This window comes from Cyanistes caeruleus, chromosome Z, assembly GCF_971803275.1.
Source record: "Cyanistes caeruleus chromosome Z, bCyaCae1.hap1.1, whole genome shotgun sequence".
NCBI classification, from domain to species: domain Eukaryota; kingdom Metazoa; phylum Chordata; class Aves; order Passeriformes; family Paridae; genus Cyanistes; species Cyanistes caeruleus.
The window spans coordinates 21,438,446-21,466,047 of record NC_141732.1 but is presented as its reverse complement, the minus strand read 5'-3'; the positions used below and the strand labels follow the sequence as shown (position 1 = coordinate 21,466,047).

The following is a 27,602-nucleotide window of genomic DNA, read 5'->3' as shown; positions in this document are numbered from 1 at the left end:
AGAGATTCTGTCTGGTGACATCAAATATGGAGACATCTGTGGTGTCCCTTGTTACAAGAGAAGTAAGGAGATTCCTGAACTGAGGCAGGCACACAGAATGCCAGGGTGGACTATTCCAAGGTCAGTGGAAACTGAAGCTTGTTGCAGGTGAGTCAGAAAAATCATCATTCTACCCCAGCATAGCCACTGACTGCATAGCTGTAATAATGAATTGACACCCAGGTCAATGCATCAATAAACATGATCTCTTCTTGATTTCCCGAGCCCCTAACCTGTTTCTGTGACCCACTGAGGATCAAAGAAAGACTGTTCTCATCTTATATTTCCCTTCCAGTGTTAGCCCCCTACTCCTGATTCCAGGTACTGGGCTTTGTATGCAGAGTGTGTAGCTGCTCCTCCTTGCAGGTCCTGGAGCACTTTGTTGAACCCAGCTGCAAGCAGGAGCTGCTCGAGCAGAGGGGAGCATTATCACATATGCACAGAGGTGAGGGAAGGCTGTGACTGGTCCAGATCCAGGTGCAGTCACACAGGGCTTGTCCCAACCCTTTATTCTTGAGCCTAACAGCATGTTTAGGTTATTGCACGTGAGAAGTCTTTAGGAAGAGTTTCACTCACATTAGCAGGGTTTTCTGGTTCAATTTTACACCACATAAAGCTGACTTAATTGGACAGATAACTAAACTGGTATCTCATGTCTTTAACATGAGTGTTATACTTTGTCTACTACTCCAGAGTAATGACTGGTCTTGGAAGTGAAACTGTAGTCTCATATCTTCTCTGCTTTCTTTGCTCTGCATTTTGTTACTTGTGCACTTACAACTCTATGAAGAAACTCAAAAGTGCAAATCTGGATTTTATATATTTGAATACAGGTCCACAGGTTACAAAAAAAAATAAAAAAATAAAATTAGTGTTGTCATGGCTTAGGAATGGTATTCTCCAGTTTAGAAACCATGCTGCCACTTCCCTGCTCCAATTGGAGGCCCAAAAGGCAAAGTTTGAGATAAGAACAACTTACTGTAAATAGCAGTGAAATGAGAAAATAAACAGTAACAGCAACAAAATTACAACAAAAGGTGTAAGGAGAAGGAGGAGGAGGAGAAGAAGGAGAAGAAGCAGCAGCAGAAGAAATTATTTACAGTGAAAAGGCCCTGACAATAAACAACACCAGACTGTTCCATCCATCATGTTTTCTCAACCAGAAGGAATCCCTCCTCATCAGAAGCAAGAGTCCCTTTCCCCTGCCCCTGGCAATGACATAAGGTGGTATCAAACAACCTCAGGGTCCTCCCACCCTCTCCTGGCTACTGCAAAAATTAACCCTGTCCTGGCTGGAACCAAGACAAACATTTTAGATTTAAGAGGACTTGGCCATGATTACAGGAAAAATAAAGACCCAGGCATCCTCTTTCTAAAATGTGTTATTTGTGATACTCAGATAGCCCCGATTCCTCCTTTAAATATTTCTCAGACCTATTATGAAATAAGAACTGCATTCAGCTGGGATGTCATTGCTTAAAGTCCTATTAGTCCTATTAATCCCAGTGTTTGGGCTTGGGAGTGACCTCAGTAGCCCACAGGGTCGACTGGTTATCTCTTAGAGAGCTGGGGCAATCTAGTCTCCACATTAAACTACTGGCTAAGGTAAATTGATTTTTAAATAGCTATTTCTCTGTTTGTCTTCATTTAGGGCTTCATATTCATGAGCTTCATTCTGGAACAAGGTGCTTTAAGATTTTAATTTAAATTAGAGATAAGGGCTCTTTTCCCTATAAAACAGGGCCAGCACAGAATAAAAAGCCAGACTGATCTGTTTTCATTTCCAAGGACTTAGAGCACTTGTATGATGTAGGGGAGGACCTAGCCAGGTTACTTCTTATTTACAGGTCTTCAAACATACCTCTTCCTTCCTTGACCACCAAAATTGCTTTTTTCCTCTGTGCCTTGCTGTAGGTGAAATGTCTTGTTCCATTTAAAATCCATGTTGCTATTTGCCCAAATGAAACTAGTTTATCTAGCCAGGCTATCCTGAAACAAGGCTTCTTTATCTACATGTTTATTTATCTTTATTTATTTATATGTTTCTTATCTGAATGGATGGATCACAGATAAACCCTAAAGTCATGGTTTTCATTGAGGAACTCTAAGTTACTCTTCCATTTTGTTCTGACTACTTGTGCCCCAGAATTCTGCTTTAAGAACTGAAATGCAAGCATAATTTATGCCTCTCACTGCATTGGTTATACTTTAATACAACTGGATAAAAGATCCCTTTAAAAAAAACTTATATAATAATGTGGGTTGGAAGAGACCTTAAAGATAATTCTGTTATAACCCTTCTGCCATGGGCAGGGACACCTCTCCGTAGAACAGGTTCCTCAGAGCCCCATTTAGCCTGGGCATGAACACATTTTCTTTAGCAGAAATAAAACAAAAAACAACAATAAAAAAACCCCAAACCAAACCAAAACAAACAAACAAAAAAAGCCAAACAGAAAAAGAGAAAATAAACTCATCACATTTCATAGCTTTACTTTTTAATTAAGACTTACCACAACTACTTTGTTCCCTTTTTCAAAAAAAAATGAAAGAATGAAACTGGTGGCAGACACACATTTCTAGATCAACTTATAGGAAAAAAAATGCACCTTTCTGAAGTGACACGGATTCTTTCATCATTGGAAGAGTTGAATCTGTCATCCTTTTCTCTGAAATACTCCTCTATGCACTGCTCCTCAAAGTCATGGACCTTTTTCAATTCATCCTCAGTTATGAAAAGTTCTGTGGAAAAAATTGAGAAATACTGCAAATTGAGAATACTACAATTGAGAAATTGGCAAATATTAGAATGTGAAACTCATGGACGAAACTTTCAAAAACAAGTATGTGACATTTTGAAATGAAAGCAGATAAATACTGTTAATTACTGAATTACTGGCTTTAGTTATATATGCTTCTGGAGACAGAAGCACTTAAGCAGGCAAATGCTGAGCAAACGTGAATATATTTTGATTACATGAGATCTAAACACAGCTGCTGGTCAGATCCTGAACAGGTGGTGAAAGCCAAAGCTCACCTGTAACCTAAGAGATGGATAATGAGATTAGCAGACTACTAGGAAAGAGTCTGAGGGTACAGGGGTCTGTCCCACGTGGCAAGAACAGACATCTGCAGGCAGCAGTGTGATGGGAGTGGGAGGAGAGCTGTCTGGTTGCATCTGCAGTGCCACACGTGACTCCTGCTCCCTCCTCACAGAGAGGGAGCTGTGGCATTGGCTAATGCTGAGAAGAGATACACATCCCTTAGCTCCCTGCCTCTGGCACATACATTGGGCAAGGTGGAGATATTCTGCCTTGAAGAATCAGATAGAGAAGAGGAAAGCATTATCAAAATAATCTGACAGGTTTTCCATCGTGGTTGTGGGACTTCATTTAAAGCATGTTGAGGACCTACTCCTCCAGTTTGAGTCAGAGTCAAGGAGAGATTTTGTATACCAAATTGTCTTCTACCATCTCTAAGCTTATCTAGGCAAAAAGAGTGCTCAGGGGAAGTATGTGCTGTTTGCTCTGTATTTTCAAAAATAAAGCTGAAAGTGTGATGGAGTGAGAAGTATTCCAGCAATAGCAGACCTCTAGTAACCCCAAGCTTTGAAGGAACAAACAGGGCAACAACCCCAAAAAAAAGTTCCATAAAAACACATTCCTAACATTGCAGGGAGAATGAAGGGTGAGGCAAATCAAGTAAATCTAACTTGTTCAGGTAAGGTTTTTGCAGGTAAAAGCTGTTACTTTTCTGGGCAGATTATCAAGGTGCTGGACATGGACTTCATGCATATCAACCACTAGGCACTATGAAAGGCAGTGTAAAGCCCCCTCTGTGCATTATCTGAGTCTTACTCAATCCATAGTCTCTCTCGTCCGGGTCACTTTCATGCTTCCTCCATCTGCAGCAGAGGTGTTGAAATATCATCGTCATGTGGCTGAAAATGATCAGAGGTGGTGGGAGAACAGGTCTTTCATGGAATGTCATGATGAGCTGGTACCTTTGGAACTTCCAAACTTGGTTTGATATAGATTTTACTTCAAAAAATGTGTTGCTAGAAGGCAAGAAGAGGAAAATAGCATCAGACTGAAAATGGTTTTGGGTGCTTTGCCAAAGATGATATGACAGCATCATAACTAGATACATTTAAATAACACTGGCAAATGTTTCCTTGTCACAAAAACAGGAAACAGAACAAAAGAGTAAGTTTGTGCCTGGGCAAAGCACAGTGATAATAAGCCTTTTTGAAGTACCTTATGACTGTAAATGTCTGTGCTGCACAACCCATGTACCAAAACCCACTGAGATGGAGAAATGTTTTTACTCTTGTTTTCCCTATTGGGAATGAATGATGCCATAACTGAACCTTATTTGGCTTCTTTGCCCTGCTTCCCATTAGGTGTCTGTCCTTGGAAATGAGCACAATGTGAAAAACTTGGCATTTCCCTTGTTTCCTGGAGACAAACCTCTTTCCCTCTCCCCCTTACATCCTTGGAAAATGTCTCTCAGCCAAAGCTCAGCAGTCTTTGTAGACTGTGAACAATGTGAATCCTCCCCAAGTCTGTACTTTGTGATGTGTCACTCACTTGAAAACCGCAATGAGGAGGTTCACCAAAAGGATGTTTGCTACCAAGAGGTAGCAGGCCATGATGGCAGGAACGATCCATGCTCCTGTCTTGCAGGGCGGTAGCTGGATTATTTTGCCATCTTCTCGGGTTTCGTTTTGACCACAAGGTGCTGGGAACAAAATTTAGAAACAAAAAAAATGGAAAATGGGAATGAATCTTATTTTTTCAATAGTTTTTGTAGAAATACTTAAATATTTATAATGGCCTGCCTGTCAAGGCAACATCTTCCAAATTACAATAGCATTAACATTTTCCCCTCAGAAGTTTATGCTTGGTATCTCAGATTTTATGGGCTGCAGTTCTTGTTATTGTGTGTTTTTTGTGCTGTGGGTATCGAGATATTTCTCTCAGGACACATGTGTGGTGTGAGTAAGCTGCCTGTTTGCATACATAATTCAAAATAATATGGTAGTCTGGTGGTAATTAGTGGCTGTGAAGACGAAATTAATGAATTGTTTAATCCTACAGATATGCTTACATATTATTTCTTTAATGGTGAAAACCTTGTCTTTTTTATTGATTGAGAAGGATGTGATAAATAAAGAAATGAAGTCCATAGAAATAAATTAAAGAGTAGACGTTTATTGCTGTGCACTGCACTGTCTCAAGCCTCTCTAGGACATACTCATAATGACTTTCTGCTATTAAGGACTCTTGACTGCATGCCTGGAAACAGTGGGGAAGATTATCAAGTCTTTACTGTACCAGGTACAGGGACATGTATGCAGCAGAGATGCCACCTGTTTCTTCTGCAAACGCATTGGAATCAAAATGTTCTCGAGATTAATGCTGTAGAACTGAAGCAAGGGCAGGGAAAACATGGTGAAATAGTTTCTCCTGCTTGTGTTTTAATATGTTTTCATGTGCAGTGATGGGTAATCTGCTTTTGGAAGCATGGGTTCAGTTTATGTCTCTCTAGCTTCAGTCCTCTTGGCACTATGTATCACCATAATCAGAAATCTCCTCAAGAAAATCATGGAAGCAGCAGCTTACATATACAAACCATCTTAGTACATTTTGCCCAGCGCTACAGCTAGCTTCCCCTCACCTCTATCAAAAAGAAGTTTAAGTTAGGAGTTTCCAAAGTGCTCAGTATTGGCTCAGTTCCTAGTGATATCCATGGGGGTGTTTTACTGACTTCATGAAAAATGAAGTTTGCTCATGCCACATATAAAATGTCATTGTATGGCAACAAATCCATATTTCCAGTACCAAGCATTGTATCTTCTCAAAAAAGTTCTTCTGAACTCGATTCACTGAGCTTGACATTCACTTGTGGATGCCTGTACTGGCAATCATATTACATTATGTGTGATTGTGGTACTTTGTTTTGGGCACTACAATTTGAGCCTAGCCTATTACACACAGAAATATTGTAGCCACATGGGATACAAGACTACATGTCCTCTCCAAAAATATTCAACTCACTGGAAAATAAATTACAAAATCAATACAAGCAGCACTGCTTTTTACCAGCAGCTCCATTGTGTTTGGACATATGGTGTTACCAGTCTTTCCTATTTACAAAAACACATTTTATTACTGAAGCAGGCTGAGACTATGAAATTCTTCATTTCTCAGTAAGGATCACTTTGCAGGTCATTTTAAGGCAGTGCTATTTCCACAATGCTCCAAGCAGCACTTTCATTTAGACATTCAAAATACCGTCACTGAGGTGCTGTGAGTGCAGGCCTCTCTGCTCTTAGCCTTCACCAGCAGAAACTGCACCATTCAACACCTCTTACTATCAACACTCAATATGAAACTTACATCTGTTTGTGTGGAAACCTTAACTTGCTTATTTATTGAGTCAGATGTACAAAGTCCAATACAACAAAGTACCAAAACCCATCATGATTTCACCAGTGATGGAACAATCACAGTATCAGTTGATGAAACCTGTTGTCCTTTTTTGTGCTGAAAACAGAACAAATATTATCTTTTCAAGTAAACAGAAAAATTTTGAAAAGCATTTTTCAAACCTTAGATAAATGAGATCAAAAACTCAGCTCCAACTCCGGTTCCGACTCTATTATCCCTTTTTTTTTCTAAAAAAACCATAGAATTTAATCTGAAAAAAAAAATCAGTTGAGAAGACAAAAAATACTTCTTCAGCTCTACTTGCTTACAAGTGGGTAATCTCTGTTGGTTTATGCCACTCAGTAATGGCCAAATTAGATTTCCTATGCAGCCATGTTCCCACAGTCTATTCTATACACCTGTTGTGGTTCAGCATGTCCTAAAGCTTTGCAAAAGTTTTCCTCTTTCGAATGTTCTGTTGTGGGTACAGTTTTTAAATAACTGGGGAATACTCATTTCTTGCCTTACTTATGGAGAGCTAAGCCACCATAAGTTTAATTGTCACATCTTCAGCTGCATAAGAAAATGTACGACATGTGTCCAAAAAGGCACAAGTCTGTGTTCCATGGCACATCACATCACTGAACATCTTTCATCTTTAAACCGTGACATTCATTTTCAAAGATTTTTTTCCCCCACTATTAATTAAAGGTGTGTGCTGCACCTCACCGCTGAGGAACACGTGCTGCCCCTCGTGTGTAACATCATTTGAACATTTTAATTATTTTTGGAGAAATGAAGTAATTTTTGTAATATGTGCAGTAATATATTGCAATGTATTTCAAAGCACAACATTAACATGTACGCAAACTTGACTCATCTGTTTTACATTATAGCCCTATTCTAACACAGACCACAGAACACTTAATTCTAGTGAAATGCTTTACTGAAGAAAATTCTATTAGTATAACAATATGCCAATTTGGGTAACTGAAAAGCCAACAACTCTGATACCTACAGGCCACTGGATAAAGTTCAGACATTATGTCCTAAACTTAGGCTTTAGAAAACAATAAATGGTTGGAGTTTTAATTTCAATTATACAAATTGACTCCACTCAGCTTCCAAACATTGCATCCTGACACCCGTAGCAGTACATACTTTTTGCATCCTTTGTTTCCTTTTTCACAATCTCTTTCCATGCTTATTTTTCCTTCCTGACTCCCACTTACAGTTTCCTGCTGGGCCTTTCCTGCTACATATCTAACCCTTCCTCTTTCCTGTCCAGGAAATAGTTGTAAAAAAACCAACAGTAACTCAAGCCTCTGTGGGTGTCAGGCCATGGAGACAGAGCTCAGGAAGAATTAGTTTCCCTGCTGTAAGTAGTGTCATGACATGGGTACTGCTCACTTTTACTGTGTGCTGGGTGGAGGGCTTGGCAAAGGATGCTTGTGGGTCTCTGCATGATGACTGTTCCCCCAGCTGCATCCTTTCAGAGCAGGTGTGGGAAATAATGAAGAGGGAAAAGTCTCTGAACAGCTCTGCCACTGAATAGCTTTTGCCTTTGATGAAAACTTCTCCTATAAAAATGGATACCACTTTTACAATACCACCTGATTTGTTTGAAATCACAAGAAACTGAGGAATGCTTTCCTATGTTCATAGTTCTAAATAAATTTGAGACAAAAAAGTGCAACCAAACAACAAAACATAACTTTTTTTTTTTTTTTTTTTTTTTTTTTTTTCTTTTTTTAAATTCAAGTCTGGATATTTTTAATGCACTTTCATCATCCTATTTATGAGTATATAGGCACCTTCCAATTTTGACCCAAAAGGAACCCAAAGGATGTGAAAGTGTTTTATAATTTCTGAATTAATGTCTAAGCAACATTACCAGCTTACCAAGCTGGTAAATACTGAAAACTTCCCCCTACCAAAAATATTAAGCAGGCTTCCTAAAGTTGTTCCCTTCTTCACTGATGGAGAAAATATTAAAATCTGTTTACCTTGAATATAAAAGAATTACTCTGTTCATCAGTAGAAACATCCAGGGAATTGAACAGTGACACATTACTTTAAGGAAGTTTCTTTAACTACAGCATCCTTACCTTCCACGTTGCTTTCACCCTAGGCCACACTAAACATAACTTTGAAGGGTCTCTTCAATCTGCTGGTATTTTAATAACAATTTTCAGTAAATCCCTGTATTTTTCTTGTTCACTCTAGTGCTTTCTTCCTCCTCCTACTCTCCTCCTTCTCCCATTAAAAATGGCCAACGAAATAGAATCCAAATTACAACATCAGGAGTGCTAGATATGGGAATATTGCTGCATTCCAGCCCAGAAAGAATTTCCAAGTCTTTTCTAGTCTGCGCAAAAATTTTATCCACTACCTTTGTCTAACAACATTAAAAGCATTGCCACAGGTATGATTTATTCTTGTTTTGTACAGTGCTGCTCTGTTTGTTCTAATTCCAGAATGGTCCATGCAAATGACAGTCCTTGAAAGGAGGCTCGACAGGAAGCTCCTACTAGTCATGAAAAGCATGCAACCTGTAAAGTCATGAAGAGCTTAGTATATAACTTTCATTTGTACTAAGAAATTTTCAAGAACTATAAAACTAAAATCAAACAGATTAAGAAATTTTAAGGACTTTTTAAAAGTTTTTTGTAGCAATTATAGTTTCCTCTGAAGTTCATTGAACAGTTAAAACCTGTGTATAATGGTCTGTCATCTTTTGAAACAACTGCATTCTGGTTACTTGATATTCCTCCAATACAATTGAAAGAGTCCCATCCTTTTCTCTTAAACTAGGTAGGTTTTTCCAAACCAGAAATCAACACAAGAAACAAACTCAGACTGATCTTCAGATTCCAGATGGCACGTGAAGTTCTGTCAGCTGTTAAGAAAATCCAGATGGAAATCCAGCCTGTGAGACACCAGGAAAATCTGAAAAACTTCTCAAAAGGCATGTTGACTGAGAGCAGGTTCAGTTGCTTAGCCTTCTGAAGATAGGAAAATGCAAGCTCTGATGTTCATTTTCTACAGATGACAGCCATTTCCCAAGCTGGCATTTATTTTCTCTATCTATATGTTTTTTACCAACAAACTCACCTTTCCTCTTCAGTGTTTCTTATATCCTTCAGTATCCATAGTATTCTGGAGGGGTGGATAGGTTTTTAAAGTGAAGACAAAGTTCTTTACAGGTGAGAACTGTGCTATGAATTTTCCTGGCTAAAACTGCCTGCACAAGTGCCAACGTGTGGTGAACTGAGGGAGAGATTTTACTGCATTTGTGGGAAATCCACTTCTGGACAGGCATTCACTAAAGCAGCTACATGGCTGGCTGCTGCCTCATGGATCCCATTGGGCAGCACAAGGCTCAGATGGATTAGGAAAGACAGCCTCAAAGTGAGACAGTTGCATGTGCCATCACCAGCTCTCTGATTCAGATTCTCCTTCCTCCCCCAGCTATCAATGGATAATAATATATCTTTACTTAACTACATAATTGATATCAGTCTAATTTTTTTCAATTTATCAAACTCTTATTATTATTCCTTTCCTGAAATACATTAATTTTTCATTTCATGATCTTTAAATAATTCATAAATTTGATTAGCTTACTGCCTGCTTTCGATTCTCCGGTCTAAGCCTTTATCTGCATTCCAACATTTGCTAACTGGGGTTTTCTAGGCCCAAGTCAAAACTCAGTAGCTCATGGTGGTTTCAGTCATTATTGATGCTTCACTTGGACTGATATTTTGACTGGCTGGACTTCTCCATGAAGTAACTTGACTATTCCTTGGTCTTTACATACTTCCAAAGACTGTTTCATGTAATTGCTAAAACTTCCCAAGTGGACAACATGGTATGTGTAACCTTCTGTCCGTGAAGCTAAAAAAGAATTAGCTAAACATCTGGATATAGCTGAGGGAACAGTATGGTCTAATCGTAAACCTCCTTTGTTTACAGATCATATTAATGATCATAGATAATTTCCTGCTCAAAGACCTGAAGGAAGACCATTATGATTGCACTGTGATAGTAAAGTCTGGTTTTTTCTAGTTTCTCATTCCCAAAGCCCATATGGAGCTGGGCTGTGGACTTAATGGGTATTTGGGACTGAAAGAGCACCAGGAACTCAGGATATCTCTTGTGCTAGCAGCACTCACTCTTCCATGTGGTTTTCATTTCCATGTTCTTCCATTCAGTGGTTTTCACTTGTCAAACCCTTCTTCATCCAAGAATTACTGAAGCTGGCTATTCTAGTTCTACATCTTTTTGTATTAAAGAACTGCTTAATATGACATGGTTTTATAGATTTTTTTAGTGGTCATATTATGATGAACTATCAGTCAGGGAGGAGCTACTTAGAGAGCGGTTTTGCTGGTTTTGTTGACTTTACCTGAAAATTTGAACACAGAGCTGAAAGATTTATTCTCCTTCCCCTCCACTTTACAACTGATTCTTAGACAGGAATTTGTAGGCATGTAGTAGTTACAGACATCACTGATAATGAACACCACCACTGAATAATGTATTCATAATCCCAGAAGTGAGGATGTCCTCACTTTTGAGTTGAAGATGAGATCACATACTAACATACCAACAGGACACTAACACATACTCCAGCTAACATGATTTTCCTTAAAAAGTGATTTGAATACAGAAATTAAGGGTAAAAAATGTAAATATGCACTGTTCTAGAGCAACGCATTTAGCAGTGTGTTGAAATAAAAATCGGAGTAGACACTGGATGAAAAGGCTGCCAGCTGATGAGAGGGATCCAGATACCGTATCTGGTCAGCCTTAGCGGCATGCTTCACAAATAAAATAAAAATAATTAATTAAATAGATAATTTTTTTTTTTTCTGAAAATAAAGCAAATTAGAAATGTTAGAGTAGCCTATTTTTTAGTACATTCTCAGATTGCAGGATGATTTCCAGGACGGTGGCTCAAATCAACATGCTTTTCCATGATCAGCACTTTTGCTGAAACCCAAGCTTGCTAATAATGTAACAATATTAAACACCCAAATATAAACAAAATCACAAAGCAACCTTTTTTTTTTGTTAAAATAATACTGATTAAAACAGAATGTGCTCTAAGCCATAGAGTTAAATTGCATTTTAAATGTAGCATAACAATTTTAGAATATTACCTTATTTGAGAATGTACAAACACTGTAGCACTTTAACATGAGTACAGTGGCTGTTTTAGCTTAGAACAACATGGAAAATACAGATAACAGCAAATGTTTAAATAGTAAAAAAAATGTGAGAGTACTAGTAAAACCTTCTAGATATCCATTGGGTCATTTAGATTGTATAACATCACCACCAACCATTGGTCATGCTCCCAGTCTATTCCACAGATAACATCTTTGAGACAACTGAGCACCAGACAGACATGACATACTCTACATATATTGTGCTGGAAGAGTGGCTAATTCCCTGCATCATCTGCCCCTCAGGAAGGAGGAAGTAGGTGCTGCTTTTCATTTTGACATCATTACTTTTGCTGCAACTCCAGGTTTCCTTGACACAGGCAGAAAAACAATTTGTCTATATTTAATGGTGGAGTTTAAGCTGCCAGGAGTTTTGCTTCAGAATTAATTATTCTGCATCTTTTTGTATGATTTAAATGCTGTGCATCTAAATAACACAAACCCTTATGGAAGGGTGTGCAGCCTGCCACCCTGTTTTCATACTTAAACACGCTCCAGTTTAGGTTTACAGGTTCTAAACTGTAATCAGACCTTCATTTAAAAAAAAACCCAAGAACACTTTATTTAGCAGTTGCCACTTTTGTTGCACTATGCTAGTTATTCAGTACAATATCAATAAATGGCCCCTTGAAGAGGGACAGACATAATTCTGCCTGTAGAAGAAAGTTGTAATTTAATGGTTTTTAGCCCTCTAAAATATGCTTTCAGAGCAAGACAAAGTTTTATATCCCCAACTATTACACCTTTGGAATTAATTAATTTTTAAAAATAAAAGGGAAAAGGATAAAAATGAGGGAATTGGGTAAAAAGTGAAACATGGTGAGAATAGTTTTTTTATAGGTATTTGCTTACTTCCTTGCATGCCATGCTGCCTCTGAAAACCAAGTAGGGAAGCAAAGGTAAAAAAGGAGGTTTCATCTGTATCCACAATAATGATTCTGTGTTAGCCAGAAAGAAGAAATTAACATGAAACTGCTGAAATATCTGCTGTGGGATATGTATACATCTATCCATCTGAAACTATATTCAATTTGGGGCATTATTTGTGATATAGGTATTTACTACTTTTCATCAGCTCAGGAAAAGTAATTTTCTTTTTTTTTTTTTTTCATTCAAACTTTTTCAATATGGAACAAACAGAAAATAAATTTTGAATATACTGCTCTCTCCTAAGATGGGACATAGAATAAAATGAAATATCCTAAAGAGACCTTTAATGGAAACCATCTTCCACGGGAAAAGGTACTGACTTCCAAATGCTGCCAAGACTCAGATGTAGTTAATTAAGAATGATGAACACCAGTTACATGACAGTAGTTGCAAAAGATGACATTGTTTGTTATTTTTCTTAGTCTGGTCATCTACTGCATCATTTCTCATGACCATTTGGTGGTAATGCAAAGAGTGGTACCACGAGATTTAATCTAAACAGAAAACCACCATTTTCCTGATCAGCTACCCAATGATTCCTGAGGAGATAATGTATTTCATACTGGCTCTTTTCCTGTTTGCAATGGTATGAGCACAGTCTGGCCTTCTAAAAGCAAATGCAGCAATATTCTAAAAATGGATCAAATTATTAGACCCAAAGAATTGCATCAAAGGGTTTAGCTTAAATATGGCACTCAGAAGGTAACAGAAAACTCATCAGATTAGATTCCCCATGAAGTACAGGAGCTGAAAGATCTAAACCTCTATTATTAGACATGATGCTCAATATGAAGTTAGATAAAAAGTATGTAGGTCAAAAAATAAGCTAAAGGATGAGAAAAAAATAACTGATATTTTGTGTCCCAGGTGTACCCCCAAATTCATGTTGGATACCTGGAAAGAGATTCTTGACACCAAATTGGTAAAAAGGACACATTTATAACCTTCTCTACACACATGATGATTTAGCATTACAGATTTCCAGTTAAATGATTGCCAAGTGATGCCAGAAGCATGTTCTGAAATGAACACCTCAATATTAGCTGAAAAAAATACTTTTGCAACCATTTTCTGTGTTGAATAAGTTCCTCTATCCAGAGCCATTTATTGAGCAAACACACATGATCTAATAGGACATTGTCTAATCAAAGTTGGATACCTGACTGTGGAGTATGAGAATCATAAACTTGCTTACGGTCTATCTGGTCTGCAAACACTTCCCCATAGATCATCCAGTAAGGCATGTAAAAAATGTTTTTCGCCAGCTTCCACGAAGGCTCCTCATTGGGGAAGAGAATTGCCTGTCTTGCCACACCAAAGCTCATCAGAACCACCAACATGATGATGACAAAGTACATCATGTCTATCATCTGAATGTAATGACAGGAAAAAGGAGAGAGAGAGAGAGAGAGAGAGAGAGAGAGAGAGAGAGAGAGAGAGAGAGAGAGAGAGAGAAAGGACAAGAATTAGAGGAACTCATTTGTCCATATACCTATTATTATGTGCTGCAAAAAAAGAAAAAGTCTGTGAATCCAAGAAACAGAATTTTCAAAAACAAATTTTGAAAAGCCTTTCTCATTTACACATAAAAAAAATATTTTTCAAAGAAGTGAAGTGGTATTATTGTGTCCTTGGTTTTACCCAGTCACTTTTAAGAACAATTCAAATGTTATGAATAGGCTTGAAAATACAAAGTACCATCTGGTCACACCAGTTGCCTCCACAAGAATATATAGGTTCACTGGAATCAGCAGCCTGGTCTGGGCAAGGGTGGTGAGATGATGTATTGTTTATAGGCACCAAGTGGCAACTGTACATAAGCAAAAGGGCTGACATGGATAATTTTATTCACTGGTAGTCATTACCTTGGAGCAAAGGGAGCTGCAACTAACATACGGAGGAACGGGTGGCAGAACAGCCTGTGACTGCAACATAAGGGACACCATGGTGGTAACCAGTGAGAAAGGAAAGCTGTGATACTGGCCGGGCTAAAAATCCGCTTGGTGGGGGAGTCTGACAAATACTGTATTAACAAACCCCCATCAGATAACAGACAGTGAACTCTCTTCTTCTCCACTGTTGAGGGCCCCATTAGCATATGCCCAAGATTAACTACTGCTTGCAAACAGTACCCATCCATTAAAAAAAAATTTCTGAAAAATATGGGACAGCAATCCTACAAGATGCTGAATAGAGCTGAAGATTAGAAGAAGCACTTTTCTAGAAAAGGCCCTCAAGGGAGCCGAACAATGGGCACCAGGCAGGTACAGCAGAGATAACCCAAGGTGAATGTGAAAAAAATTGGGAATTGTGTAAAGTTGCTGGTGAGATCCCTTTAAAACTTACAGACTTGACAGGTCTTTAGAATTGTTACAACTGAGCTGTTCTTCACAATTCTGGACATAACTTTTGTCTCTAGACAAAAATGAAATTAAGAATCCTCTAAACCTTATGAGTTTTATTCCCTCCAGTCTCTGCATTTTCTGGCTCGGCTGAATTCAGCCTTCCTTGCAAGAGAGGTGTGAAACCAACCTGCCCCTCAGCTCGTGGCCTTATGGCTCTATAGGGCCCCTGCTGCAGCCCAAGGGCAGCGCTGCTTATGACAGGAGCTGCTGGAAGAGGGACCTACTTGCAGCAGATGGATCTGGTACTGCTTCAGGGGTTCTTCAATTTTAAAGCAAGCTGAGGTCAGAGTAACACTGGGAAAGCACGTACCGGAGAAAAGCGTGTTGCGGGGTAGCAAAGAGAAAAAGGTATGCTCATGTTTAGAGAAAGACACTGAAGGAAAAAGGCACCAGCCAGGCAGAGATCGGATGAGAGAGAATCAGGAAGATGGAAAGAAGGAGCCAAGGACAAGTGAAAAAAAACCAGGGAAAAACAAAAGTCTTGAGGCTCATGAAAAAAGCAGGAAAGAAAGAAAAAAAACCTTGGGAACATGCAAGAGGAAAAGAAATGCTTTGAATAATTAAAACCCAGTGAAGTCAATCATCAACATTCCTGTTTAATTCAGGCATTAATCTCCCCAAAAAATATCCCCTCAAGAAGAGGAATTCTATATCATTGTACTTCAGAAAGCATCCTGAAATGGGAAAGCTGAATAATAATGTTCAGTTCTCACTGCTTTTAGGGAACAAACCTAGAGATAGAACCTGATTCCTCCTTTCTTGTCTGATCAAATTCATTTCAGATGGCAATGTATAACTTCATATGATGTAATGTAATAACTATTTTAAAATGTCATGGAAACAAATAAACAAAATGAGTATTTTGAGGCAATTTAAGACAATGTATTAAATGTTTGAAGCATTTTTGGTCAGGAATCACAGAGGTGTCACCTCATACTACAAGAAATAAAATTTTTAGTGCTGTTCTCTATTCAAGATGCCCATTAGTTTTCTCCTCCTTCAGCTGGGTATCTTCTAAGTTCCCAGTAACTTGTCTGAAATACAATGAAATATATGGACAAGTTTCCACTGACTTTAATGAGCATTGTATCAGATCCTTTGGTCTGTGGTGTCAAATTACAATTCCTGCTTTAGCAAGGCAATGGCTATTTCAATCATTCTGAAGAACTCATCAACCACCTTAAACAAGTGATCAAACACAATTTTTTGGGGGTACGATTTCATTAAGAAGGTGGCTGTATTTTGACTTCTGTATTTACAGAAAGGCTAGGAAATGCAGGTATTTCCACACATTAAAGGAACTGATATAACTGTCTCTCTTGACATTCCACAGTCATTTCATTTCATTCCTCAGATTTCCTAAAGGAAATTAAATCTACCACTGTGCAGAAATCAGAAAAGCACAAGCCTATTATGTTACTGAAATCAGTAGATAATAATAAGCTTGGCTATTCAGTTTACTTCTTGTATCTTCTTTGCTTTAACCTATTCCATTTAAACCACTCAAGCCCATTCCTGCTCCTTGCTTAATCTCACTTGCATATTTGTTCAGAGTGGCCAGAGGTAAAAATTTTTACAGCAGTGTAGAGGCAGGTGAAGAGAAAGCTCCTCAACACTGGAAAGATAGAAAAAGCCATCATTTTCCTCCTGACTTCAAACTTACAATGGAAACTCAAGAAAAAGGTCCTGGGCATTAAATATGATCTGTTGTGGACCTCAGCAGTTGTGATGTACTTCCTCTGTAGAAATATGTAAAACCAACGTGATATCCTTCATAGTGCTGAACAGAACTTCCAACATCATTTGGAAGACAGAACACAAGAAGGTAGAGAGACACGTGATTTAAAAAAAAACAAACACAAGTGAGCCCATGGAGCAGCCTGGAGTCAGCAGGTGCGACTCCCAGGGAGGGCATGAGTTGGACATGAGTTGCACAACAGAGTAAGCTGGTCAGAAAATAGATGTGAGAGGCTGAACTCTGTAACTCAAACTGGTTGTGCACAGCATGTGTGGGCAAAGGGGATGTGTCAGAGTGACTGAGAGTGCAAGGAAAGCCGGACAAATGATGAGAACCAAGCAACAGGAATACACAGGAACACAATAGAAGAATTTGCCTCCTTTAACTGCTGCCCAGAGCTTCAGAACAATTTGGCAGCTAAATTCAACACCCTTTGATGCAGGTACTGAGTCCACAGAGGCTGGTGATTTTCCTGCATTTGTTTTCCACAGAAAGTGGAGTGAGGTTTGATTTGTTGTACACACGTGAAAGTGACGAATGAAAATGCTATTCATTTCAATCGCTTCCTTTCTGTGTGACCTGGAAGAAAATAATCCACTCTTTATACTGCTGGTGGAGTTGGGCTCCTATCAGCCACCTGTAACACTAACTACTAGAAGTTTTGTTTTATGTGGCCCCCATCTTTTGTAAGCCCCAGTGACCACCAGATCCATTGTCAGAAGGAGAGTCCAAATGTGGCAGGAAGGAAACCTGCTAAGGCAGTGCTTTCCCTTTGATCTGTATTCCTTTCTCTGGTCCTGATGTCTTTTCACAAGAACCTCCAACAAGAACTGTTGAGTATTTTCACTATGGAGCTCTGCAAAACCTCATGTCAACCCCCTATAGGCTTTATTGAGGCAAGGGCTTTCCAGGACATAACAACTCAACTATCACTTTCATATTTTCCCTCAATCTCTCTCCCTAACTTTTTTCCCACAAACCTGTTCTTTCTTTGTCAAACCCACCACTGTGGGCTTGCAGGAGAAAGCTGGAAAATTGAGGGGATAAGACAAAGGTTCCCTGTTGGGTAGGGTGTATTCCAAGGGAGGCTCCTACCCTCTCTACCAGACACCTGTCTTCCAAACCAAGACAAACTGGATGTATATTTTGCATTTCAGTTTTATACCTGCTCACTGTGCCTGTTGTGACCAATGTAATATTAAGGAGATATTGTAGTCCATGGTCCCTTTTCTTATGATGGTGAGGATGAATGAAGCCTTTCTTTAAGGACCATTGCAAGATAAGTACAACAAACAGCCTGTTTGGACTTCCTGATTCCCATCACATAGCAAACAGACAGCAGTAGTACTCCTTCTAGAGGAGTTAATATTCAGTTTACTATTTTTTACTTAAAGCCAGCTTCAAGGGGCTTTAATCTAATTAGAAAACTCCCCACCTTAAACCCCAAAATGCATGAAAAAGACATGATTTACACAAGAAAAGCTGGATACTGCATGTGAAACATGAACACATACATTAGCTACATGAACAGGTATCCAAATATCAGGGATGTGTGCATATCCATCTGTAAATCCAGCCTTTTTCTTTAACTGAAACAAGCAAAATGCTGCTTAATAGCAACATTTCAATTGAAACATGAAAATTAAAAATTCAAAAGTCAAAAGTCACGCACGTGGAAGCACGTGTCTCTTGATTCCTCATGCATGCATTTACTGTTACACAAATTGCTAATATTCCTGCTGTGGTGTGTACAGTTGATGTGCCCAGGGCACAGAAGTGGCACTTAGCAAATGGATTTCTCATCTCACAAGGACAGACCTGAACTTAAATGATGGAAGAGCATGTGCATGTGGATCAAACTATAGAAGGGTCATTCTTAACCATGACCACTGTAGTTTTGAACACACCATGACTATTACAACACATTGAGTCTCAGGGTACTACACATCTGAACAACTTTTTTTTTACCTTAACAAACCACCTTCCTTTATAACCATCAAATCTCCTTTGCACTTTCTGTAAATGAAGCACAGAGGGGTGTAGGGTGGCTCTGCTGTTGAAGAGTGATCTCAGAGAGAGACAAACAATACATCATCTAACAGAACAGGAAAAACCTTGATTCTGGAGGTTTTGCATCAATAAAGCACTGACTTCTAACCAGCATGAAAACACTAATGTGTAAAACAAAACACAGGTAAATCTGCAGCAATGTCACTGGCTAAGGACACTGAGCCAAGGACAAGCTGTCAAGCAGAGGGGGCTCACCAGCCCCTCTTACCATTTTCCCTATCATCATGACGTAGGGCCCCAGGTACTTGTTCACGCCGAAGATGTCCAGCAGCCGGATGTACCAGTAAATGATGTTGACGCAGTAGATCACGCGCCCGTCGCTCCGCAGAGGCAGGTCCTGCAGACGGAGGACCATCCCAACAGAGAACAGCAGGATGGCTATGAGGTCGGTAACATTCCAGTACTCCTGGAGCCAAACTTTGACTTTTTGCAGCAGTTTCCCAGGCTCTGACATGAGGATCTGAAGGACAGAGGAAATGGAGAGTAACCGAGCTGCCCTAAAGTTGAAGAAATCTATACTAAACAGATAGATGTGTGCCACTCAGGCCAAAAGCAAAGCTGATAGATGCTTGTCATCTGAATATCTCAAGTACTCTCAGTTTTTTTTCCCCCACAAAATCTTCAATTGCAACCATTCTTAAAATGTGTCTATGTGCAAAATACTTTAAAGTACAAAGTGATAGCTCAGTCTAAAATCCTCATCTAATCAGAAGTAATATGTGCGTGTATTTCTGTTTTTCAAATGTATTAGCCATACTTAGGGTCTTAGAACAGAGGGTAAAATACAGAAAGACTTTTTTTAATCAGAAAATTCACATTTAAAGAAGCTGTAGATTTAGAGAAAGCTATATTAAAATGTGTGTCAAATGACAAAAAATAATTAATAAACATAAAGCTCTGCATCAGAGATTTAACACAGAGAGATATTAGATACTACTCGGGCCTGTTTTTGGAAATTAAGTCCCACAGCCAAGAATAAAGGTCACAAAAATAAATAACCTTACCTTATTAATTTATTGTCATTCTTCTTGCAAGATCATTTGTGAAACTGGTTTGTTTTCCCAAACTACTCTTAAAACTATAATTCAAGTCATCTCCATGAATAAGTCCTACCTTTTAGGGTGTTAACAAGCTGTTGGTTTTCATTTTCTATATTTAGCCCAAGAACATTTGAGCAAACTCATATAGTTCCTCAAACACGATGAATGACATTCTTATAATTTGTTTTTGGAATGAATTTTAGGCTCATCTGTGAACAATTCCATTATCTGCTTAGAAATCAACTGTGACAAATATTTTTGGTAAACTTCTGTGGAAAGGACAGTTTGGGGTGAATGATTAGACAAAAACCGGCTCACACAACTCCTGTCTGCAGCCTCCCACCTGCTGAGCCAGCAGTGCATTGACTCCACAGAGTCCTCGTGTGGCTACTGCCACTGCTTTCCTTTCCCTTAATGGCACATTCTCGTGGTCCACTCAAGGAGTGCCTTTTCCTCCATTCTTTTTATTTATAACATAGCATTTACCATACAGAGTCAGAAACCTGTCTTTGAAACCTAAGTGTTGCAAGTCCAGTTTTAGTCTAGTCCTGCAGAGCGCTGGCTTCAGAATGCACAAGCAAAACTGGTAACAGGTTCAGCCCAGGGGTACAAATGTGCTATTCCAGCTGAGGTCTGTGGAACTCACATTTGCTCACACTAGGGCTGAACTGGGCTTCTGGTGTCACTGTGGAATAAATGCAGCTTTGGCTAAAGGGGACAGCATTAGGTGGGAGAGACCATGAGGGGCAGGGTTACACAGAACCACTTCACTCACTCTGTAGACTGAATGTACCTTAAATGCTCTGTCTCTGCTCTGTGTGTCTGCTTTTGCATCCTTAGGGAGATGCACACTATTGCTTGACAAATTAACAAAAAAATTCAAGAGGCATATTTCAAGAAATTTATCTGACCTTTAAGACTTGTCAGAAGATCACCCTGTTAGTTGTGAGTGCTATTAATGAAATTTGAATGCAGAAATTTTGTGGAAGAACAAGAAGGTAAGAAGGAAAGAAAGAAGGAAGGAAAAAGAGAAGGACAGAAAGAACAGAAAAAGGAAAGAGAGTAAGAGAGAAAGAAAAAGAAAAAGAGAGAGAGAAAGAGAGAGAGAGAGAAAAAGAGAGAAAGAAAGAGAGAGAGAGAAAAAGAAAGAAAGAAAGAAAGAAAGAAAGAAAGAAAGAAAGAAAGAAAGAAAGAAAGAAAGAAAGAAAGAAAGAAAGAAAGAAAGAAAGAAAGAAAGAAAGAAAGAAAGAAAGAAAGAAAGAAAGAAAGAAAGAAAGAAAGAAAGAAAGAAAGAAAGAAAGAAAGAAAGAAAGAAAGAAAGGAAGAAAGAAAGAAAGAAAGGAAGAAAGAAAGAAAGAAAGAAAGAAAGAAAGAAAGAAAGAAAGAAAGAAAGAAAGAAAGAAAGAAAGAAAGAAAGAAAGAAAGAAAGAAAGAAAGAAAGAAAGAAAGAAAGAAAGAAAGAAAGAAAGAAGATGAAAAAGAAACTGCTATTTTTGAAGTTAAAGAGGATAGATATTTTTCCCGCTTTTTAAAAACAATACATCTGCCTTTCTGAAAAAAAAAAAAAAAAAAAAGCCACTTTTATGATAAACTCATTCATAAAAATGTACACTGAGAAAAATACTAAAAACAGATATTAAAATTAAAAAACCCCAAAACATCAAGCCATATGCTTATTCCTTTTTTATTCTTTCTTGGTTGGGGAGAATTTACCTCTCTCATCTTCTCTATTCCCAGAGTGAAAATGTATGAAATGACAATCCACTCCTGAATAGATGGCCAGCGATCCATCTTCACCAACACAATGTAGTTGAACAGCATCAAGTACCCTATGTAGGCCAGCTGTAAAGGAAAAAAAACCAAATGTGAGTTGTCACTATCTATACAACTGAGCCAGTTTCTTGGATATGATTTGATATTCCTGATTCTACCATAGCCAGGGTGTCACAAACCAAAGAACAATAAGACTCTCCTGGGCTGCCTGAGAAAGCTCGCATTGAGTCACATACCGTATGGAATCTGCAAAATACATGCACATATGACCAGCTATATCTATCTCCTCAAAAAAACTCTATTAATGCAGTTCCCTGGGATCATCCCACAGTGATGGCAATTCTAATACCACTCTGTCAACTACCCAATCAAGTAAGCTATGTGAAGATTTCTCTGTCATCTGCTTCTAAAAGCCTTTAGTCCTCCAACACCGCTCTGTGTTTTCCCCCATCATTCACCTAATCTGGGCTGAGTCTGGCATAATGAGTCCAGATTTTAGGCATTATTAGAGGTCTTTTTACCCAGTGTAGTGCTGACCAAATTGATAGCATGTTTCCTCCCCAAAACACTGCTACTCCTGTTCCTGCTGCAAAGGAGCCGGGCATAGCCATGAATCCATTTGCACCATAGTTTTTGCAAATTTTTAAGTGGGAATGTTTTTCATTTCCTTCCTAATATATTTACCTTCTAGGTTAATCTTTGATTCATAGGAAAGTATGAATTCAGCTTTCAGTTTATTTTCCTTTGTTTTTCTGCATGCTGAATGTAATTAAATGGTCTGTCAAAAAAAGACAAATCAGCCCAATTGCATCATCAAATTCACCAAGGTCAGAGGAACTCGAGTGTCATTCTTGAGCATGGATTCCACCCTGGTTTGTGGAGGCCAGAATCCAGCTACCAGTCTACTTTGCCTTTCAAACAGCAGCCCTATAAGAAAATGCATCTTAAGACTAAATATAAGTCAGAGAAAAGATGAGTCAGTTCTGTGCATGAACATTTAGTCATTGTGACAGAAAGCTGTAATACATATATCTATATTTGAATTCAGTTTATCTCTCAGCTGTCTGTTACTCACTGTTGCATACATGGAATGTAAGCTGAAACAACCACAGAGGGCCTTGAGACCTTTGGGTAGGATTATTTAGATGTTCTGCACATCACAGAATGGAGTTTATAGTCCTATTGTATTTGTTAGAGAATGTCACTTCCACTCTTTGTAAAGCCACAGGATTCTGGCTTTTGTTCCAGTTGCTGGCTGAGGACACTCAATAGAATTTGTTCTATTGACCATAACTATCATTATAGAGGAACCAGACAGCTGAAGTACTACTTCTTGTCTGCATAAAACAGAGGAGGAAATGATCTCATTTGTCTTTCAGCTTGAGAGGGATGATGGATTGCAATACAGGGCCGGAGGCTGCTCTTCTCCTACCACTCCTAAAGGAAATGGAGAGCAATGTGGATGTAGACCAACACTTAGGGTGACACTGGGGTCAGGAGGACCTCTGTCTGGGCAGGCAGAACTGGATACACATCTCCCTAGTGGAAACAGCACCTTCTAATATGGAGAAAAAGCCAGGTGGTACTGTTACTCAACACTCCTCTTAGACCTTATTGATTACTAATTATCAGGAAACCTACTTCAAACTGCTTCAGCAGCCTTTGGTGAGCACTTGCAGCCAGTAGGGCAAAAGAATAAGGACACTGAGGTTATAAAGGTGACAGAAATTGCAAGAATCTAACTGTAACTAGCTTCTTTCTGGTTTTCTTTAGAAATGCTGGCTTTTCTGGTTTTGGTTTCAGTGGATTTCTTTATGTCAATTCAAACTTACTCAAAATTGTAAAACATTTTTGCTTGACAAAAGAATCTTGATTTGTCAGTAAAATTATTGTGAAATCTCTCTACTTTAACCCAAGAAACAAGTCCTTCAGATAGTGAATGACACCCTCCTTCTCCCTCCCCACACTTCTAACTTGCTCTCACCTTCCAGGAGGCTACACTGATCCAACACTGTGGTCAGACTTCAGTTTAGCTGTTCATGCTGGTACTCAAGATTCTTTAAAAGTGCTACTACAGAAGTAGCTGAACCCTGTTTTTTCTTGTTTTTGCCTGGCTTGACAAAGAGCTAGGAGCTGCCATTGTCACCTTTGAGGGCAGTACTGGAAGAAACTAAAGAAAGAAATGCCTATTAAGAAGTTCCAAGGGTGGATTTCACCTGGCCCTTCTGTGCATGCAGTCCCATTCTGTAGAAAATACTGGAATACTCATCTTGGTCAAGGAGAAACCTGGAAATTGTACCAACAGGTTAATGCTTCAAGGAGATCACTCTCCTCTTTTCTGATTGACTGCAATAATTAAATGATCATAAACTGAAGTGGTCCCAAAATGCAAAGCTTAGGGCAATGCTTTTTTGATGTTTAGAAGATGACTTTTACTTGGAGCTCAATTCCTCTGCAGCTTTCTTCTTCAGAAGAGATAGAAACTTACTTCCTGCTAATATCTCAGCTAATGCTAGTAGTGGTAGCGATGCTAAAAGATTTACCTTTTTATGTATTTTTCATATATTTGTAGCTTTTTAGGCTACTATTAAATAGTTATATATAGTTCCTAGTATTTTTGCTACCCTTTCTCTTAGATTTTAGAGTAGTAAGTTAACCTTCTAACACATTTCCTGAAATACTGTTTAGTCTTATTCTTAAGAGGAAGCCTGACAAGGAGCAGGCTTCTGTTTCCCAGATCAGAATCTGAGGAGACAAAACATGAAATGGGGCAAAGAAGCCCTGGACCAATTCCAGTGGGGCAGTATCCAGGGAAAGTAACCTAACCAACTACTCTTCTAATTGGACAATATTTGTTAGATATGGTACTTTGTAAATTTTATAAAAATTGTAGAAATTCGATGCCATGTGAGCACATTGCCACCAGGATACCTGAAAGTTTCCAATAAAGGTCTACTTTTTATTTTACTATTTTAACACTGTTGCAAGAGTTTTCTGACATTAGGACAGTGGGAGTAGTCAACAGTAGGAGAAGATCATCCTCCTCTGCTCACGCAATCTGTGGGATGAAACATTTGCATCATGGTTTCCAATGCAACGAAACAGAACAGAGCAGTTGACTTTTGAAATTGCTATGTGCCTAGAGAGAAAGGCTAAAGTTGGTGGGAAGTTGCTGGTTGGTTTGTGTTGGTTTCTGTTTTTGTTTTTTTGTTTTTTTTTTTTCTGGGATTTTTTTTGAGGAAAAGATGTCTAGTGTCTGCTGAGCCAAATGATATTTACTCAAATACCTCATTTAACTCACTCTTGTGTATTTGAAGAATGAAGGTGAATACAGCTATACAGTAATAGAGATAGGTAACTGCAGAATATTCAAATTATGTTACGTGGTATGCAATAGCCATAGGACCTTTTACATGCACTTTGGACAGTGGAACGTAAAATTCAAATGATTTCTTTTGAAATCCATGAATATTTGCGCCTGTGTATTTGCAAAATTGTGATAGGCTGTGCAATTTTACCCTTCTCTGAAACTCCTTTTGCTTTTAGTCTCCTGGAGCTCTCAGTGTACACAACAGGTCAAGCATGGCAGCCAGAATCCACCTTAACTTGCTCTCCAGGTTCAGTGTATCCAAGATCCAATGACCTTGATTGAGACCTGCCTAAGGACATAAAACTGTAGGAACAAGTCTAAATGGAAATGCAATATTGATTTCTCCCTCCCATTTAAATATTGAACTAACAGGGAAAGCTAGGATGCTTCTTTCCATTTGCAGTGTAAAGACTTTCCTGTTTGTGCATAATACACACTGCAATTGATAATGAGACTAGGCTGCTGATGAGTAGCTTCTGGACTCGTGGGCTTGATTAATGGATGGTGGCCAACGAGCTGAGCAATAAGTTACTCCCAGATGTTAAACTACCCGTTAGTCTATAGGGTCCATCACAGTAAAGACTTGATCGAGGTGAGTTGTTCCCAACATCTGCAAGGCGATTTTTCTTATAAGAAGTCACTTGCAGAAGGATCCATTCTTTGTGATTTGCTGTGCTCTCAGCAGAATGATGGAAAATATGACAGGGAACAAACACCTGAAACCATCTAACCAATTCCATTGGGTTGAGGCAGGATTAATTCCAGTGTACCATAATGGACGTATGTCCTGATAAAATAATTTAGGAATCACTAATAATGGAAAATCCAGCATGTCCTCACATGACAGTACTTATTACAGCAGTTAGAAACTGTTTCCCAACTTCTTACCTAGAACTGTCTGGGTGTTATTTTTTCTCCTATTCAGCAAGGATTTGGAGGTACACATATTTGAAAACTCATATTCCTTCTGCAGACATTTTTCTTTTTTTTTTTTTTTAACTGAGAAATCATCCTCACTTCCTTAAACTCTCCCCTTAAGTCAAGCTTTACAAACCTCTTGAAACATTTGTCTTTTTTGTGGTCTTTCAAACCAGTCCACACTCGTCACATGACGTATAAGCTGAACTGGGGTGGAACACTTCAGCCAAGAAGACTGAAAGAATTGATTTCCGTGATCTTTTTCGTCTTACCCTTCTACATTCTAGTGCAATTTGCAAAATAACTAATAATAATTAAAACAATAACTAATCTCTACTTCATCATCCAAGTTTTGAATAAAAATATCAGATAGCACCTGATATAGAAGAGAACTTAATGGCATCCTTTCTAATCTTTGCTTCCAGCTTGATAATGAATAACTAATATCTACTCTTGATGACTAATTGTCAAAAAGCTTTTCATTCACATAGTAACTTTAATGTAGCAGTTATTAATTTAGCTGTGAGAAAACTCTGTGAAGTTTTTGGTACTGTTTTACTGCAGTTGAAATACATGACATAATTTTTTTCTACTCCTTCTGGAAGGTCCGTTTCTTTCTAACACAGGGGGAATATACTGGTTTTACCTGATTTGTCTCTGAAAAATGTACATTGGCTGTCAATCATGTCTTTGATATCTTGTGGGTACTTACATGCACATCTTCTCTGACAGACACACCACAGACTGGCCAAAACAGAAAAAAAAAAAAATGTTCCAAGGGAAGAAGAGCTCTCTCTTTTTTTCTTCAGTTGTTTGATAATTAATATTTTGACTCAGACCACTGGGCTTACTACTGGAAGCAATCCAATTTTGAATTCTCCTATAGGGAATTCCTTGTGAGCACTACAGCAAACTTCCCCTTACCATTTTATTTAAATAAAAACATACAAATAATTCAAATTTTAGCCTGAACAAAGTGGTAAACTTTAAAAGTCATGGAAAGGTTGGCAGTGCTAGCAGACTTTCACCAAGTGTTTTTATTTAACTGTTTATGTGTAAGCCCTCCAATACATATAAGTGTAGACATCAGTGAAACACAAAAGATGATCTAAGTCAAATTTCAGTATTTGTACAAGCATTATTGATATAACAGTAAATATTTCTTACGGTGTAAAACCAAAACTTCACGATGGGAGCATTGTAGAATTCGTAAATCTTTCTTCCAATAGGGATCATCCTGTGTCTGCTCTGAACTTCTTCATCCTCTTTCTTTCTTGAGGACTCTCCATTTCCCCGTCCCAGCATTGCCTACAAGAAATGATATATTGGTGTTTCTTTCTTTATGGAAGAAAAATGACACTGTTTTTTGAAATGTCAATAGGAAACTGTTCTTGATCTCTAGATAAAGCCAGTCAAACATAGCTAGGCATAAAATGGTTTGCTTTCAAATTATCTTTTTTGCAGGAAGGCTTCTGTTTAGTACTTTGAAAGTGGAAAGCTATAGCTTTAGCCTCAACCCTCAGCTTGGGACTGACCGGTGAACAAAAAAATCAAGATGTGGAGAATATTTCTCCTCTTTGTTGTATGGACAAAAACACTTTCACCTGACAACAGCATTTTGTGGTGTACTTCTATACAATAAACAGATGCAGACAGG

The 27,602-nt window shown here is 38.5% G+C and overlaps 1 protein-coding gene across 5 annotated transcripts in view; it reads right to left on the bottom strand.

Moving 5' to 3' along the window:
• The window catches only part of TRPM3 (transient receptor potential cation channel subfamily M member 3), a 305,059-nt gene that overhangs the window by 12,752 nt on the left and 264,705 nt on the right, over positions 1-27,602 (bottom strand). For all 5 annotated transcript variants that reach the window (XM_086867037.1, XM_086867036.1, XM_023944693.2 and 2 more), the window contains 7 exons: positions 27,113-27,253; positions 21,598-21,726; positions 19,053-19,304; positions 13,827-14,001; positions 4,629-4,779; positions 3,897-4,096; positions 2,649-2,781 (listed from right to left, as the gene is read on the bottom strand). In XM_086867037.1, coding sequence (XP_086723163.1) covers positions 2,649-2,781; positions 3,897-4,096; positions 4,629-4,779; positions 13,827-14,001; positions 19,053-19,304; positions 21,598-21,726; positions 27,113-27,253 — 1,181 coding nt within the window. The remainder of the gene's footprint in view (positions 1-2,648; positions 2,782-3,896; positions 4,097-4,628; positions 4,780-13,826; positions 14,002-19,052; positions 19,305-21,597; positions 21,727-27,112; positions 27,254-27,602) is intronic.